Genomic DNA, 19,315 nt, shown 5'->3' with positions numbered 1-19,315 from the left:
CTGCAACCTAGAGTGGCCGGAGGCCCCGGGGATGTTCCGATAAGGGGACATTTGCGGAACCATAAAAGTTGGGGCAATATGGGTATCAAACTTAAGGGATTTTGATACTGGACATGAAATTTGACATTTTGGCAGTAATGGCTGCAACCTAGAGTGGCCGGAGGCCCCGGGGATGTTCCGATAAGGGGACATTTGCGGAACCATAAAAGTTGGGGCAATATAAGTATCAAACTTTAGGGTTTTTGATACTGGACATGAAATTTGACATTTTGGTAGTAGTGGCCACCACCTGGAGTGGCCGGAGGCCCCGGGGATGTTCCGATAAGGGGACATTTGCGGAACCATAAGAGTTGGGGCAATATGGGTATCAAACTTAAGGGATTTTGATACTGGACATGAAATTTGACATTTTGGCAGTAGTGACCACCACCTGGAGTGGCCGTAGGCCCCGGGGATGTTCCGATAAGGGGACATTTGCGGTACCATAAGAGTTGGGGCAATATGGGTATCAAACTTCAGGGTTTTTGATACTGGACATGAAATTTGACATTTCGGCAGTAGTGGCCACAATCCGGAATGACCGGATCCCTCGGGCGTGTTCCGATGGGGGGACATTTGCGGAACCATACGAGTTGCGGCAATATAAGTATCAAACTTCAGGGTTTTTGATACTGGACATGAAATTTGAAATTGGCGGAACCATAAGAGTTGGGGCAATAAAGGTATCAAAATGTAGCTGCTCCTCTGTGATGTTGCTGCACGGTTACGCAAAACGGAAATGAAATTAAATCCAGCCTCGGAATAGAGTTATCTACGTGCGTATGTATTGCGTGTACGTACACGAAAAAGATTGAGGTTAAATTTTGTACAGTCCAGCAAAACAAATGGCGTGCTAGTGTGCGTGAGAGCGGGCTTAGATAACTCTATCAGAATCACCTCGAAATTTACGAGCGATTACATATGTGTGTATGTGAGTGTAAGCGCGTGCAGTCCAAAATCTCAGCCTGCTGCGCCCCACTTCAGCTCATAATTTTTGGATCGTCGTCGAGGCCATATCAGCTGCAGCAGAAGAGGGCGCAGAAGGCGAAAATTTGGTTGACGAAACGAATCTGGCCGCCATCACCCCGAAGGATCGGAACTTCGGAACGAATCGCCACTGCAGACCATCGGGAAAGAAGAAGAGCAGCTCCTCCACCATCGCAAGTGTAACGGACAAGAAGCAAAAGCCCCGCCGCAAGTAGCACTTAGGAACGTGGTGCTGATGCAGGTTGACCCAGACCAAAGCCATGGACATCTTCCTCAACGTTGACCAGAGAAGCGGCTCGAATGAAGCACTACACCTCGCGGAAGATTTGATAAACAAACGGCCCTTTTCAGGGCCACCAAATATCTCACGAAAGAGTTGTTCCTTCAAAATTTCCCTCTAAGAATGTTCCCTAAAAATTTAAAAAAAGATCGAATAAAAATCATTTCACCACAGAGTTAGCATGAAACCACTGTTTCTGTGTGGTAGAATGTCATACGCGCTTGTGTGTGTGTGTGTGTGTGTGTGTGTGTGTGTGTGTGTGTGTGTGTGTGTGTGTGTGTGTGAGCACGGAGAGGGAAAAATCGCCTGCTGCAAAAATGCACAAGTCAGAATAACTTTTTCGAAAATTTGGAGCCGTCGCCGATTGCTGGCAACAGCCTTCAAAAAACACTGGCTCAGAAAAAGCCCCATCGAAACGACGTTGAACGCTTCAACTTTATCCTCAGCTCAAGCATCTCCGCCGTCAGGTATTCCCGGTTTGGTTGACTCGTCCGACCGGGAACTGCGGCCCAGCTCGAGACTACCGTGTCTGTTTCTCGCCTTCAACTTTCCTCATTTGCTGACGCGTCGTCCCTTCCTCGTTGAAAGTCGAGAGTGAAATGATTGCGAAAATGACAAATCGACCTATATTTATAGATTTTGTTTTGGCATATCGCGGAACGATCAAATCTTGGTGGCGAATGCAGTAGGAAGGCAGAGAGAATGCAGTAGGAACGGCAAAATGAGGAAAAATCTTGCGTGCTTGTGAAAAGAGGGGAAGTAAAAGCGAAGTAGAAGTATAAAATGCGTTCTACCCTTTCCACTCCACTTAGTTGCCACCAAGATGCTGAACAAGTCGGGTCGGCTCATAATATCTCACTCAAAATAATATTCACATTGAAGTTACGTGAAAAGCTATGTGGTATTTTTCCACTAGGGTTTTCAAGGGGAAAACCACTCTCATCAAAGAGCCCTGGGCACCATCGGGCACGTTCTCGGGCACCTTCAGGCACCTTCAGGAACATGCTCGGCACCATTCATTCTGACTTTGACAGTTAGAAAATCCAATTCAAAATATCAAAGTAATCAGGATTCTGTCCCTAACATTTTAAGTTGTCAGAAGAACTGTTTCTGGTTGCAAGTGCATTTTGTTAAATTGATTTGTGAGCTAAAAAATATATTTGCCGTGAAATTTTTTGTTGCTTATCTTTTTATTTTTATAACGTACGGAAAGTAATTTTTAAATCATAAATAACGAACCTATTTTTCTTTTGTAGATGTTGGAAAAAACTCGATATTTTGATTGAAGCACAATTTCAAAATAATAAATACGGCATGCAAGAGCTTAATTTTGAAATTTGATAATATGATTTTAATATGATTATGATTTTAAAATGTATTTAAATTCTTCAGGAATAAAAGCAATGTTATATGCTTCTGGTGTACTTTTATGTGAAACAGAAAACAGAATAACGTTTATGGTCTAGAAATTAGTTTTGTCACTGTGAATCGTTTCACTATTTAGCATTTGGGCACATCGAATTCAAAGTTTAAACGGCGACGTTTAAACAAGGACGTCGAATGGTTACGCTGTCCGCTTTGTAAGCGCATGATCATGGGTTCGATTCCCATCTGCTCCAGCCTTCCTTCGGATGGGAAGTAAAACCTCGGTCCCGGCCTTAGTTGTTGTCAGGCCGATAAGTCATCCCGAGTGTAGGATTCGTCTCGTCGTTGATTTGTGCACATTAAATGGCTATGTATGTGATTGTTGTTGAAATAGACCTCAATATTATTGAAATGCCTAATAAAAGATTTTTAATTTTCCGTAAAATTTTATTGAATTTTTATTGATAATGTTCATTTCGTCGAAACATACAATAAGCAAGGTTAACTATTCAGCCACATGGAACAGCTCTTGAACCAGCTAGGGACATCGCCGTGATTTTTGAAAACAGGGGAAGCTGGGTAGGACCAGTTCGGTGTTCGGCGGACCAGGTGTTCGGTGTAGGACCAGGTTCAGTGTTCGGTGATGACCACTTCCGACTACAACGCTGGACCGAGACGATTGCCACAGCTTTTCGTGCTGACGGCTGTCGATCACCGAGGATCGAGCCACTGAAACGACATTAGGGGGAGCGGTTCTCTATCCCGAACCTCTCTGGGAGAATCACACGACCCGTTTTGGCAGGACGCGCCCAGCTCGAAGGCCACACACGCATCACGCATTCACTCAGTTTGGATTGGATTAAAAAATTCCGTATGAGTTTAATTTTATAATTATCTTTTCAATTGTTTTTCCCTAAAAGAGAAAAGTATTTGAACAAATTACATTCTATTGTTTGATTAAACACATCTTACCAACAATCAAAACTCTGCAACAATAGATTTCATACAGCAGAATAAAAAAAACTTGATAATCAAATCTTTGGAAAACCGAAAGCTCAACGCTGACAGGATTGTAAAAACAATATAAACAAATATTGTAAAACGGTTGCTATGTACCGTCCTGTTTTCTTTCTTGGTATCAGGCTCACTCAGGCACCTTCGGGCACGTTGGGGCACCTTTAGGGCACAGCCTACTCGGGGCAATGAGCAGAGTGGTTTTCCCTTGAGGGTTTTCACGTAACTTCTACCAGGTGAACCTAGTAGAATCGGAATTTGTTTGGCCAGATCCCTTCACGTTGATTCTACGTGTTTCACACGTAAAAGCTAAATGAATAAACGATGATTTCTACATGTAAGTTGAAGTAAACGTTATATGAACTTTATGGTAGTAATTTCTGATTTTAGTTTCTTTTTTTTTCGGATGGAAATAAGAAGAATTAAATTTAATTAGAAGAAACTTGTTTTATTTACACTTTTTATTTTTTTTAAAACGATTTCACTGTTCACCACTTTGTAATGCCGTGCCTCTTGTTGGAAATAAACTGATGACTGCGTTGTTTTGGCGATATGCATGAAAATGGTCGCTTCGCCGGAGATCTGTGGTCAAAGCTTGCCGATTCTGCTGACCGGGGAGAAACCTTTTCGGCGTACTCGGCGTAGATGATCGGACCAGACACCAACTCCATGACCTGGAACGAGTTGTGTAATCCTTACTCGTACTTCTCCGGGGCACAAACGGCATAGGTCCATGACCCGTTGGTCAAGTCCGAAATATTTCCGGTGGCACCACAGTAACATCGGCCACAGATGCCGGTCAGAATGGCAATGGCCATCGAAAAAGAATATGCTTCTTCTAGACATCTGAAACAAAAAACAAAAATCATTAATTATTAAAAAACTGTTTAAGCTAAATTTAACTTACCATCTGTTACATTTTCGATAAAATTTTGCGACCCCAAGTCCGGCAGCAGTTCTTCACCGAACGCCAGCAATTTTCATACTAAAATAATCACGTAGAAATTTTGCCATATGGCGCACCCGAGTAACGTTGAAGTTACATTTCAAAACACATAAGACCTACATGGTAACCCCTAGTGGAAAAATACCATAAGGCTTTTCACATAACAACAACGTGAAAAGATTTTTTTGCCAGTACACTTTCAAATTATTTTTACTACAGATTGTCAAGGCAAACAGATTGGCCAATGTTTTTGGACACCAAACGCGCTGGACACCAACCGCCATTCACGTCCAGCAAAACTGGCAGTGTTGCAAGCGCAAAACATACGTTGCCAGTGCCAATTTATTTTGCATCGACCAATCTGTCTCCCTTGACAATCTGTAATTTTTACGTGTGTCACGTAAAACGAGCCTAGCGAGGGGAAAATCGGGGTTACGTGATTTTTCAGGTAGCATCAACGTGTGGATTATTTTGAGTGCTGAGCCGCAGACGGGTGAAGCAGCAGGGAGAGAGAGAGCCCCAAATTCTCTCTTCCGGAGAAGGATTTCTTCTGAAAAATTACCTTTATTTTCTAGAGAGAGAGAGAGAGAGAGAGAGAGAGAGAGAGAGAGAGAGAGAGAGAGAGAGGAGAGCAGCACCGAAGAGGGCAAATTGTGTGCGAATGCCGTAGAATGACACACCATACATACACACTCCCGTTTCATGGTACACGCTGATTGGGTTCGATGCGTCGAGTTTCCCTTCCACGGATGTTCGATTGATGTATCTAAATTCGTCACCTGAAAAGGCCATCAAAGACTGCGACCAACTACAGATACACCCGGGGACGAGCAAACCGCCAGCGGAGGCAACTTTTAGGCAGTGGAGTAAAATCGTTTAACCTAGTAGACTGTGTGAAAATGGTTGTAGCCCTGTTGTATGGGTTAGTACAACGAATCTACTACGAGCTCGTGTAATTGGTCACGGCCCCGGGATGCACAGCCGGCTCAGTCAGGAAGCTTCCCCCAATTCGTTCAAAGATTTTGTTTACGCCAGTGGTGGCCAAAACCTGGAGTGGCCGGTGCCCTCAAAGAAGGTTCCCCCGGGGCCTGGGGGGACATTTACAGAACCATACGAGTTTTGGCAATATGGGTATCAAAATTTATGGTTTTTGATACTGAACATGAAAATGGCCATTTCGGCAGTGGTGGCTAAAACCTGGAGTGGCCGGTGCCCTCAAAGTAGGTTCCCCCGGGGCCCGGAGGGCCTTTTACAGAACCATACGAGTTTTGGCAATATGGGTATCAAAATTTATGGTTTTTGATACTGAACATGAAAATGGCCATTTCGACAGTGGTGGCTAAAACCTGGAGTGGCCGGTGCCCTCAAAGAAGGTTCCCCCGGGGCCCGGAGGGCCTTTTACAGAACCATATGAGTTTTGGCAATATGGGTATCAAAATTCATGGTTTTTGATACTGAACATGATAATGGCCATTTCGGCAGTGGTGGCAAACACCTGGAGTGGCCGGTGCCCTCAAAGTAGGTTCCCCCGGGGCCCGGAGGGCCTTTTACAGAACCATACGAGTTTTGGCAATATGTTTATCAAAATTCATGGTTTTTGATACTGAACATGAAAATGGCCATTTCGGCAGTAGTGGCCACAACCTGTACTGGCTGGTGCCCTCGAAGCAGGTTCTCCCGGGGCCCGGGGGACATTTACAGAACCATACGAGTTGTGGCAATATGGGTATCAAAATTCATGGTTTTTGATACTGAACTAAAATTGACATTTCGACCACAGAGTAACCCAGAGAGCACACTCCAAGGAAAAGTCATTAAAATTGTTGGCTCCGTTACTCTATACCCTTTGGAATCATAGCGGTTCAAGGCGTTATGTTTTCAGCGTTACGGGTCTGCTGAAGAAAAATTTTCATCAAAGTAAACTAAGGTTTTTTGCAACGATTTGTTTGTTTTGACAACTGAGTCAGAACAAGAATATTTTGATCTTTGACTACAGTGTTCCCCAGAACCGTCGACTCAAAAATGGCAGTGAAGCAAAAGTATGCTGTTGGGGTTGAAACCCGAAGTTCGGATTGGCCACGTTCGTACTGTGACATCAGCGAAAGCCAGAAAAGTCATGTCCAGCTTTTACCAGTCGTTGCCTTCAAATTTGTGCAGTGGTATTAGATCTGAGGGCAATGATTGGGCCGACGAATCATACCAAAAGTTTAAATAACTTATTGTTTGCTTCAAACATAAATCCCTGTTTTGTGCTTGTATTTTCTTCGAATAAAGTAATTTTTTGTGAATAACTGAAAAATATTTTTTTTTTCGATCTGTATTCTTGGAGAGGTTCCCAGGTTTTTCCAGATGTAAATCTTCAGGAAAAATAAAAATGATAAATGGTCCTTTCATTGAATGGCAGCCGCAGCTCGGTTTCTGATTTTGGAAGTGGTGGTGTCTCGGTGGTGTTATCGTTGATGGATTCAATAATTTCTTGTTGAAGCTGAGTGCCAACACCGGAGAACACAGACAGACAGACAGACAGCATCAGCTCGACAATGGGCCCAGGTCATGTAAAAGCTATACTTACACTTGTCCGAGCTGGCCGCCCGGCACTTATTCTTTGATTCCACGGCGGGTAGTAATCTGCTCGATATGGAACATCCAGACACTTTTCCTTGGCGCAGCATTGCTTGCAACAGTACGAGGTAAACATGGTAACCAGAAAACGATATTTGTTGATTTTGGGAACTTGAAAATTTATGACAACTTACGTCATCAAGTAGCTGTGAAAAAGTAACGCCTTGAACGTCAGTTTGCCTACTATAAGCAAAATTTTGCTGAAGGGGCGATGTACCGCGATGTACCGCGTAACGCAACCATAAATTAAATGCCAGTGCTCCCTCTGGGTTACTCTGTGTTTCGACAGTAGTGGCCACAACGTGGAGTGGCCGGTGCCCTCAAAGCAGGTTCCTCTTGGGCCCAGGGTAACATTAACCGAAACATACGGGTTGTTGCAATATGGGTATCAAAATTCATTGTTTTGATATTGAACCTCCTCTTGGGCCCAGGGTAACATTAACTGAAACATACGGGCTGTTGCAATATGGGTATCAAAATTCATTGTTTTGATATTGAACCTGCAAATGGCCATTTCGACAGTAGTGGCCACAACCTGGAGTTGCCGGTGCCCTCATTCACCTTGGGGGAACATTTAGGACAATTTTGCCGACAAATCTATGAAACAAAATACAATAATCTTATCCCAGATTTCACTAGCAATCCAAAACTCATTCAAAATGTTTGGTCCTATGTCTTTCGGTTATGTCTCTGACATACCATCTTGAACTTTTGGCAATATGAGTAATAAATCGCTGGGGGTAATAAATCGATAATTGCGAAATTATTGAAATTGAGAATAACTCTTTCGTAATCAATTTGAGCCCTAAAAGGGCTTTTAATGCTTGCTGTTGAAATTTACTTGGCTGTCGCCGATGGCTGGCAAGAGCCTTGCCAAAACATTTCCCCATCGCGAACAACATTGAACCCTTCCAGGTTCGGTCTGCCCCTTCGCCGCGATGCTTCTCCGCCTTCAGCTATCTTTGTTGCCGCTGTGTCGTCCCTTCCTCGTAGACTGTCGAGAGTGATTTGAGTACGCAAATGAAATAGATTTTCGTTTTGGGATTTCGTGGAACGAAGAAATCTAGGTGGCGAATGCCGTAGGAAGGCAGAGAGAACGCCGTAGAAACGTCAAAACGAGAAAAAAGTCTTGTAATGTGTGGGAATAAATCGTTTAATGTGATTCAAATTTGTTGTGACGCAAAGAAAATCTTTAACACATGGTTCAGACTGGCTCTCTGTAATGAATTGGAGTCCTGATAATGGCTTTTATTATTTCAAAATATTTCTAAAAAATTGTTCAATGCCAAAAGTTTAATTGATGAAATGATTTCAAATCAACTGGCACGAAAATCTTGACATTACGATTAGCTGTGAAGCGTTTCAAAACTTTAGACGTTATCCAACGTCAAAATACCATAAGATCTTAGAGCAGAAAAACCATAAGATCTTAGAGCAGAAATAAATAGATCTTAAGAAATATCCGTTTCGTGATTGATTTTGTGGCCAAGAAACGCAAATAATAAAACTATAAAAAAATCATTAACTTTTGTGTCCGAAGTTCTTCGTCATGATGGTTATGCCTGTAGCATTACCACTGCACCTTTTTTAACTTGAGATATCTATACCTGAAAATATCTTATTTATGGGACTACCTTAACGATATTCGAAAAATGTTCAACTATACGTGTTACGTGTAAATTTTTCTTCTGGATCTAAACTCTCAGAATTGGCATTTTTTACCTTTATTTAAAAAAAATAGATTACATTGTTTTTCAATGAAAATTTTAAGCAATTTTTCTTTGTCCTCATGATTTTTGGGAGATTTTTTGGAGTTGTTAGGGGGGGAGGGGGGGACTTCTAATAAATTTGCAATGTCCTAAAATGTAACAAAATTTCAAGAAATTAAATAAGCTTATTTTGGGAGTTCAACTTTTATTGATAAATAGTCTAATGAAAAAAAAATCGATTTTTAGATTTGTCCTTACACTTATTTTTTCCAGTTCTTTCTCAAGACAGAACATTTTCGTATGACCAGTTCGCTGGTTTGTATGGAAAAACAAATGATGCAAAATAGCTTCTTTTGGCAAAGAGAATGCATGAAACAAGGTTTATCCAAATAAAAAAATTGAAAATCGAAAATCTCGAAAAAATCGCAGAATTTTAGAGTATTACTCATTGAGAGTTGCATCTTTAATTGTGTTGCTATAACCATGTCAAGGGACCATCTATAAACCACTTTTTTGGAAACCTTAATTCAATTTTATATCGAAAAATACAGTTGAAATTTTTTTGCGAGAGATATTTCGACTTTTTGAAAAAATCTTTATTGATTCAAAAGATCATAACTCAGTCAAAGATTTTTTTTGCCCGTTCTGGAAATTTCTGAAAAGTTGGCATTTGATGTCCCCTAAAACATATAAAAAAAGTTTTAATGACAAAAAGTGAAATTTAAAATCACCAACATTTTTTACCGAGTTTTATTTTTTTCAAAGTAGTTTTTATACTTACCAGACCAACAACTTTGCCAAAGACACCAAATCGATCCAAAAATTTCTTTAAAAGAAAAAGATTTTTGAATTTTCTTATATCGCTTTTGTATGGACAGCTGCGAAATTTGTATGGAAGATTATATGGACAAACTAATAATGCAAAATGGTTTCTTTGGGCATACCGAAGGCACCAAACAAGTTACAGCCGGATTAAAAAAAAACAAAAAAATCGTTTGACTGAAATCTCAGAAAATTGCTCTCGTAGTTTATGGATGGCCCCCAAACAAAATAAACGAATATTTCACCAAGTAGTCAAAAATTGGTCAATTATTTTTTTTCAAGAAAGTTTTAGTTGATGGTCAATTGTTAAAGGAAAACATTTTAAAAGGTCTTTTGAGATATATTCTGGAGAAACAATACCAGTAAGTACAGTATTTTGTCAAATTTCCATAACTTCCCATATCGAAGAAAAGATTCTTCGAGCTTGAGAGGACATCGAGGAAAAAAGATCATCGAAGTATGCAGTTTTAAGGGAATGAAGAAAGCATCGATGAATAGAAAAAATAACGAAGATCGACACCCCAAACCCGCCATCTTCGTGTGCCATTTTCCAATATGAAGAATCGACCAGTCCAACTGCGAAAAAATCCTCGTCCATTAAAACAGTTGTTAATGAGTGGACGCGTGAAGCAATATCTCATGACATCTTCCAAGCTGCAGTCCAATGCTGTGATCAGGTGATATCTCCTTTCCATGAAGATCGGTGGTGGTCATCGGTTGGGACCACCTTTGCCGCGTGGACTCAGGTGATATATCCCATTCCACAAGCTTTCTACCAACCGGGGCTGATATTACAAGCCACCACGTTATCAACGTCTTCTTCACGGGAGGATGATCCCATACGAGCATGCTCCTGCTGATCATCAGGCGAACCCCCGCGATGGGAAAACCGGTCATTACCACGTCCGCGATGGGAGTGAAAACTCTCCCCCTCTCCAGATCGGGAACAACAACAGCTTGGTGCTTAAACCGCCTTCAGAATGGTTGATAGGCCACAATCTGGGTCTGGCAAGAAAGCGAGAGAGTGCGTGCGTGTTTGATATTCGCACTCTATCAAGCTTAGGCTTTTCATTAATTTTATTTTGATATTCAGCAGGTGCCCCTGACAGCCGTGGTATTTTCAACCATATAAATTAACTTTTCCCCCTACTTCCCGGATAAACGAAAACTATATCGATTGAAGTGTGGAACTTAAAAAAACCTTATGAAATATGGTCACCATTTGTAATAATGTTATTTGGCGGACCTCGATAACTATTTGTTAAATGGTTACCATACGTAATAGAGTTATTTTAATGTTCATAATGGTCAACAATTTTCATGATAACTTTGAACAACTATTTATGCATGTTTTCTGAAATGGTTACCCTAAATCATAAGGTAATTTTAAAATTCAAATGGTTCAACTGGCGGACTTGGATGATTATTTGTCAAATAGTTACCATTTTTATTAAGGTTTTTAAAAAGTTGGCAATGGTGATTTTTTTTCTGAATGACTTTGAAAAACTATTTGAGGATGGTTACTGAAATGGTTATCCTAAATCAAAACGTTATTTTAAAGTTGAAATGATCAACTTCGATACGCGAGTACCACACGCAGAAAAATGAGGCCTATTTGAATCAACAAAATATTTTGTTGTTTCAAGTTAACGATTTTTTGTTGAAAAAAATCTCAAAACCAATTGAAACAACTCTAAATTTAGAGTTGAATTTACTCTGTGTTTTTTGTCAATCCCTTTTGGAAATATTAACAAAATTTTTGCGTTGATTCTACCATGAACGACGTTGAATCAACTTTAAAATGTTTTTTGATTTAAATGAAATTAATTGCTATCCAAACGTGTTGCTATCTGTCAAAATGTTCAGTATTCCTGGTTTTGATCAGTTGCGAAGTTCGTTTGATTCGTGCCGTGCGACAATTACGTTCATGTTATTTGATCCATCGCATCGCATGCCGTGAGCGAAGTTTTACGTGAGAAGTTAGTGCGCGGAATTCGGGGTGATTTGATCGCCACCCAACTAAGCCAACTCATCATCGACAAGCGGAAGCTGCCACCAAGTTTAGCAGGCTTCACAAAATTCCCCAACATATCAACAATCTACGGAACATGACCGGTAAGCTCTTGTTATTTTACTTCAAATGCCCCGTTTTAATGCTTGTCTCACTCTTGCAGACCTCTGCAGAAAACAACATAACCTCGATCCACCGGGGACGCCAATGGCAACATGGCCAATTCAACATTGAAGGCAATTTCCCCAACTCGTTGTTTCATCAGACGGTGTCGGAGGCAAGGATACAAGGTGCGGTTCAGCAGTACTCGGACAGAACAAGGGACAACACTCAAAGTAGCAGATTTAAATATATTTTTCCAATAAAAATAAATAAAAGCAAATATCGATTAATAATGCCTTTTTTATTTCAATTCGACATTTTGTTAATTCAATTGAAAGACTATCCTTATTTTGAAAAAAATATGGGTTGCATCAACAAAAAAATCGACGTTGTTTCAACAAAAATCTGATTTGAACGTGCTTCTGTCAAATTTCGATCAACAAAGATCTGCTTAGACTCAACAAAATACCACGATTCGAAACAACAAAATTTGAGTGTTGATCCAATGCAAACATTTTGTTGATTATATTCAACAAAATATTTTGTTGAATCAAACCTCGTACAGGCTGATTCTACAAAACATTTTTCTGCGTGCATATATAAATATTAAATAACCGTTCGAAATTTTGCTTTCAAAAAGGTTTATTTTCTAATGAAGCTTTTTTTTACTCTAGCTTTATTATTTTGAATAAAAGTTGAGCCTCGAAACGTAATAAGGTTTTTCCGTTTTTTTTTTGTTTGTGGAGGGCAGCCTTTCTCGTCAAGGGTAAACATGATTGGGGGAAAGGGAGGGGAGGCAAAATGTCCCGTAGCCCCCCCCCTCCCTTCCTCATTTCGGCGCCCCTCAAGCAAAAAAATAAAGTGATGTTAACAATACGGGAGCACTTTCTTTGAAAATCGTTTCTATCATTTGAAGAATCTCGAATTTGCACGAGCTTTTCCACGAGATTTTCCTTAAGCGGACCCAATCACACAATCAAAAACCTGAATTATTTCGAATGGGGCCATTTGACAATGCGCGGTGGAAGTAAAACCAGGCTAATTCTTGGTCCCTGCCAATCTTTTCTTAATCCAGGTGGAGTACCCATTCGGCCAGACCCTCCACAAATGGAAGCAATCCGTTCGCCGTGCTTTAAAACGCATGCGACAGCGGCCCTATGTTTGGATCTACCATGATGCAAAAATGGTCCAATCAAAGCAATAGCCCAAATAAACCGGATTAGAACAATCGACGCATACAAATCCGCTAACGGCGTACATCTGTCCACCATGCGACGACTTTCCTTGCAAATCCGATCAATCGTGGTTGATCCCCTTTATTCTCATCCAGCCAACTAAAATCGAACCTATTAAACACCAGCATCGAAAGCTACATCAGGCAAATGATCCGCCGCTCTCAGTTCTTCAAGTTCTTCAAATAACCCAATACGAAGCCCATCATTTGAGTGTTCGTTTTTTTAATGTTCTATAAAAAAAACTCAAAAAAAATCAGAATCTGTTTTTGGAAATTCTGGTAGATATTTAGTCGCCCGGTGCGTCATCAGCCTCTCCCGATTTCCCATAAAGAAGTTTACCCCAGAATACAGCTCCTCCAAACATCCGTGTAGCAGGTGCAGCTTCTCCTAGTATTTGGCCAGCAGTTTTGGTACGCCTCCTCCACCAGGTCCTCGGTCAGCTTGGCCTCCTCTAAATTCCGAATCAGTTTGGAGATTTTGCTCCGATCGCCCGCAGCGAACATGTCCAGCATGTTCTGCGGCGTGCCGTCCAACGGGTTCTTGCACTCGTCTGCCACCGATTCGACCATCTTTCAGCCAGTTTTTAAGCAGAAATTCACTAAAACAGCACTTTTTTAACAGGACTTGCGACGAAGATTTTTTTGTCTATTGTTTGCGCCGGTTGCTCACAGGTGACAGGACACAGATTGACAGATGCATCAGCGCGAGCCCAGTCACGAAATAGTCTAGCACAGCTGGTTCTGCCAGACTCCTGTAAGAATAGTGGAACATTTCTGCTAGAATGCTGTTAGAATGAGAACTCTTCCAGAATCCTGCTAGAAAGCCGTGACTGGGAGGGCGTTTGCGAAGGAGGGGAGAATTGTCAAAACGGGGCGATACACGCAAAATGTGAGTTGATCATTTTGAGGAATTGCCGGAGATTACCACATTTTATTTTGGTAGGTGTACACTGTAACTGAAAATCACACATTGCTAATGCGTTTCGCACTTTTTCATACGATTTTTTCAGTTCAACTACGTTTACCAAAAAAAAATGTAATCGCAGTTGAACTGAATAATTAGTACACTGTCAGCTGGAGGTACTCAAAATCAAGTTCAAATCCAAAATGACACTGTCAACTTGGTGTTGCATTTGGTGCAACGTTCGTTGGAGGCATGGCTTTCTACCTATGATATACAGCCTTGCGTTGGAGGAGGAATGTTTGTTTTGATTTTTTACTTTCCCTGTGCCGTCAAAGTTTTTTTTTCGCTGAGCACGCGGCGGCCGCAGCAGCAGCATCGGCTGGCAGCAACGAAACTGATGGGCATGACGTCGGCCATCAGTTTGGCGGAACCGAAGACGGAAGACCACACCAAGACGGTGGAGCTGCAGAAGGCGCTCGAGCCGTACAACGTGTTTGAGGACGAGTCCAAGCTGAACCACCGGATGGAGATTCTGTCCAAGCTGAAAACGCTGGTCAAGCAGTGGGTGCGCAATGTGTCCATCTCGAAGAACATGCCGGAAGTGCTGGCCGAGAAGCTCGGCGGGAAGATCTACAAGGGGACAAATATTGACGCGTTGTGCGTGGCGCCGCGCAACATCGAACGGCAGGACTACTTTGGGTCGTTCTTCGAGCTGCTGAAGAAACAACCCGAGGTAACGGGGTGCCGCGCCGTCGAGGAGGCGCTTGTGCCGGTCATCAACATGAACTTTGACGGCATCAAGATTGATTTGCTGTTTGCGCGGTTGGCGCTGAAGGAGATTCCGGACAACTTTGACCTGCGCGAAGATATGCTGCTGAAGAATCTGGACCCCAAGTTGGTGCGCAGTCTGAACGGGTGCCGCGCCACCGACGAGATCCTACGGCCGGTGCCCAACATTGACAACTTTCGGCTGGCGCTGCGTTCGATCAAGCTGTGGGCGAAGAGTAAGTTGAGCTTTGGTTGGTATCTTTTAGGGTTTTTGTTAATATTAGGGTTTTCTTCTTTTCACTGTTTTTTTCTGTTTTCAGAGCATGGAATCTACTCCAACTCTTTGGGTTACTTTGGGGTATGCTGGGTGTCGTGGGGTATGCTGGTGGCCAGGACGTGTCAGCTCCCGAATGTCGTCGCGGCCACGCAGGTACACAAGTTCTTTCTGGTGTTTTTGCGCTGGAAGTGGCCCCACCCGGTGTTCCTGAAGCGGCCGGACACCGTGAATCTGGGCTTTCAAGTGTGGGATTCGCGGGTGAACGTGCAGGACCGGTTCCACCTGATGTCGATCATCACGCCGGCATATCCGCAGCAAAACTCGACCTTCCACGTGTCTAGCTCGACGCGGAAGGTCATGCTGAACGAGTTCAACAACGGCATGCAGATCACGGACGAAATCATGCTCGGCAAGGCTGGCTGGGACTAGCTGTTTGAGGCGCCGAGCTTCTTCTTCAAGTATCGCTACTTTATCGTACTGCTGGTGACCTCGAACAACACCGACGACCACCTCGAGGAGTCCAAGATCCGCTACCTAATCCAGAACCTGGAGCGAATCCTGCACATCAACCTGGCCCACGTCAACCCGAAGTGCTTCGAGCAGCAGGAGTAAAACCAAAAGGACGACGGCGGCGAGGGCGCAGACAACACTCTGCTCGCTCTGGTTCATGGGGTCAGAGCGGTCAGGGACCTGAACGTGGACCTGACCGAAAGCATCCAGAACTTTACCGATGCCGTGCACAAACATGCATTGCGTTGATCGATTCTACAGCCAAAAAAAACGCGTCTCTAACCGAGTTGTTTTCTTTCAGGTGCACATCAAGTTCCTCGAGACGACACGCGACGGCATGAAGATCGAGGCGCGGCACGTCCGGCGGAAGAAGCTCAACAAGTACCTCGACCCGAACCTGCTCAAGCGGGAGCGCAAAAACCAGCGACTTCTTCGCCGTCGCAAATGCGCAAACGACCTGCTCAGAAGAAACTGTACACGGCGAAATGTTGATCTAGCAACAGAAGGCGGTGGGAGAGGTATGAAAATCAGCCTCCGACCAGGATCTCGTCGACCGCTTCTGCAACCGGGACGATCTGCGATCCGATCTGATGCTCAACAATGGTCAAGCAGTGGTGCACGATCAACCGGAAGCGTCTTCGTCGGCTGGCGCAAAGTCACTGAAGCGACGACGTAACAAAGATCAGCTCGTAGAATTTCGGCCACTTTCCAAGGCACAGGAGATGAACCGAAGATTAGAGGAGGCCGTCGAGCGGGATCGATATTAAGTGACACATATTTGAACTTTGAGAAAGTAGTCAGGATTGTCATGTTACTTTTCTCTTTCTCTTCCTTAAGTCTGCATCAAACTGTTCGTGGTGGACGAGTGGCCAAGGCAGCGCTTTTCACCATGAAGATCATACCAACATCGAAATCGAACGCTGCCCAAGCGCCCTGTCGATGCTGTCCATTTTTATCGGCGATCTCCGCAAGCTCCAGAAGGACTTTTTAGCGCTACCAAGAATGGTCAAGCAACAGAAGAAGAGAGGATTAGACATTTTAAAGGTACATGCCTTTTTTAGCCAAAACCAACGCTTCCATGTCAACTCAGTTGATAATTTTGGTTGGGACTCTCTATTTCGATGACCCTTCGTTTGCGGTGTAGGCTGCGTTCTCCTCCTTGACCTTTCGTTCTGCTGGTATCTTCACCAGCCACTCTTGTGCCGGCGGTTTGTGCTTCATATGTTCCAACTTCGCCTCGTGGTGGGTGAACTAGGGCGAAATTCGACGGGTTTTGATTCGCGGTGTTTTGGTGAGTGATCGTATCATTATGGCAGCGTTGGGGTTTTGGCCGCCGTGGAGCTAGCAGTTTTGCTCCACAATGTTAACACATTATGGCTAGAACAAAATAGTGTTTCTAGACTGGATGGACGGAATCACTGGTGTCGTGGCACCTATGCCGATGTCGATTTCAACTCTCCGCTAGGTCAGCGACAGTCGATCGATTTCAACTCTCCGCTAGGTCAGCGTCAGTCGATCTTCACAGTGTCAGGTCAGTTAGATTGACCAGCGGAATTACGGTTCCGTTCTCTAGCATCAACGGAATCGGTGATGTGGAGGTGTAGTGTGATATGTTAAACAAATAGGGCATTTTATCCCGGCGAAATTAAGTTTCAGATCGTCTGCGAAAGTTATTCTTTGTTTCGCATAATCTACACCAACCATCAAAGGAAACACAATCTTCAAAAAAAGTTAGGGCTTGCCTTCCTTTGAATGCAGAATCTCTTTTGCATTAAATTTCTAAATCAATTTATCAATATTTTATATTCAACGCAAAATAATATTTGCCTTGCGCGTTCTCTCTTTTCTCTTCTCTCGCTACGCTTCGTTACCTGCTTTCGCGCAGGCAAGCACAGCGCAGGCAAAAACAGTCTGAAGTGAAACGTTTGTGCGGCTGGTCGTTGTTTACGTTTTGTCCGCAGGTATAATTTTCAAACAAATCATTTAATTTACCAGATACTTTGTTTATATTTTTCTTGTTGATCATTTCAGCGCCGTGGAGAACTTGATAAAAACGGAACAGCTGGTGCTGGAGAATTCGAGCGGTAATCAAGAGATCTTGCCGGCAGCCGGCCGACAATATTGTTCCGCCGAGGACGCGACCAAGCGAACAAACGATTGGCATCAATCAATCTGAATCATCAGATAAGTACATATGATATTTGAATATTATATTCAACTTGATACTTTGTGATTTTTTTCTTCTTACTTTTTCAGCTTTGGACGATTTTGGCAGTATGATCAACTAAACAGAATCAACATTCAACAAGAATTTAAGCCGCTAAAGTTCAAATATTATTGCTGTGCACCATCCGTCAAAAAGTGAACAATTCTGTAAAAAAAGGTATGTAAAAAAATGTAAGAAAAACTTTTAAAAACTATTTCAAAACAATTTCTCAAAAAGTAGTAAATTTGTATGATAAACTTATATTTACCATTTGAAAACTATTTCTGAAATAGTGAAACTGGGAAAAAATGTAGGATAAACCTTAAATAACCATATGAAAACTATTTCCAGAATAGTAGCGCTAGGTAAAAATAGCAAGAAAAACTCTTAAAAACCATTTACGAACCATTTCTAAAATAGTAGCAGCAAGGTTAAAAATTGTGCGAACAACCTTAAAATACTATTTCAAAACCATTTCTCAAACATTAAAAACCGAGAGAAAAAGGTCGCTTTTTAGCGAAAATTTACTTTATTTTTACCATTACACAAATGGTAATTTGACGAAACGTTGTTCGGGGATTTTTAAGGTTACCGTTGCTAACCACCCTCAATTCAGATGGTCGAACTTTATGAAAAATGGTAGGGTACCATTTCCGATATGGTATTTTTAAGGTTTTCCTACCATTTTTCAAATAGTGGTTACGATCTCTGAAATGGTGAGAAAACCATTTAACACAAAGTTTTTTTAAGGTTCTCGTTTATGCGGGTTGCTGTGAAATTGCGGTTTATGAAATCAATTAAAACCGGTGACAAGAGAGCAGAAACGCATTTCACTTCTCAGGACCAAACACTTTACAACCTGCGAGCCAGTTCAACTTTTCAAGGAACTCCGCGTCCGAAGAAATCTTAAGTGGAATAAAAATGATTTAAGATAATTATTAAACGACCTCAAATTGCCGGCCAGTCGTGTTCCCGCATCGGACCTGTTCCAGTTTGGCTAATCTGACCAAATGGGAAAGAAACACAAGACGTCTCAATTCCAAAAACAGCACCACCACCACCACCACCTCCGGAGAAGTGGCCCATTCTGGAAACCCATCTCAAGCCAAGGCGCGAGTGACAGTGTGAAATTGATACAGATAAATTTGCATAAAAGCATCGTTTGTTATGAAATATTGGAAGATAAACTAATATCACACCAATTTGTTTCGTTTGAATGTATCGGATACCCGGAGGACCCGTTGCGTTGGTTGGAGGACGATGACGACTCTGGCCTGTAGCAGAAGGTGTTTGGATCCGGACCGGGCTGATTGCTGAAATTTGTCAGCCTAGTTAATGGGTGACGTTTGTTGTTTTACTTTATTCGACGGCGTGATATTGATGCTGGATGTTTGATTTAGATTCACTAGTGATCTAGGTTTTCAGTTTTGAATAAATATCACTTCATTTTTCTATTTTCAAAGTTCAAAATAGAAACCCGAACAGAAATCATTACACGGTGGTTAAGAAGGGGATTATT

At 42.3% G+C, this 19,315-nt stretch overlaps 2 protein-coding genes across 2 annotated transcripts; both read left to right on the top strand.

The window, feature by feature from the left end:
• The first annotated feature begins 14,432 nt into the window (after window positions 1-14,432).
• Window positions 14,433-15,850, top strand: LOC119767284 (poly(A) polymerase alpha-like). The gene is given in 2 exon segments (XM_038255558.1): window positions 14,433-15,039; window positions 15,124-15,850. Coding segments are annotated over 2 exon segments (1,176 nt in total). The 3' UTR covers window positions 15,693-15,850.
• LOC119766046 lies at window positions 15,792-16,266 on the top strand. The gene has a single exon (XM_038250406.1). The coding sequence runs from the start codon at window positions 15,811-15,813 to the stop codon at window positions 16,264-16,266; it is 456 nt and encodes a 151-aa protein (XP_038106334.1). The 5' UTR covers window positions 15,792-15,810.
• Window positions 16,267-19,315: the final 3,049 nt, after the last annotated feature.

Source organism: Culex quinquefasciatus, chromosome 2, assembly GCF_015732765.1.
Source record: "Culex quinquefasciatus strain JHB chromosome 2, VPISU_Cqui_1.0_pri_paternal, whole genome shotgun sequence".
Lineage (NCBI taxonomy): Eukaryota > Metazoa > Arthropoda > Insecta > Diptera > Culicidae > Culex > Culex quinquefasciatus.
This window is presented reverse-complemented; position numbering and strand designations above follow the sequence as displayed.

Bases quoted from the DNA above. Each gene is read 5' to 3' on its own strand.
- LOC119766046 (XM_038250406.1), top strand. From the start codon at position 15,811: ATGCCGTGCACAAACATGCATTGCGTTGATCGATTCTACAGCCAAAAA.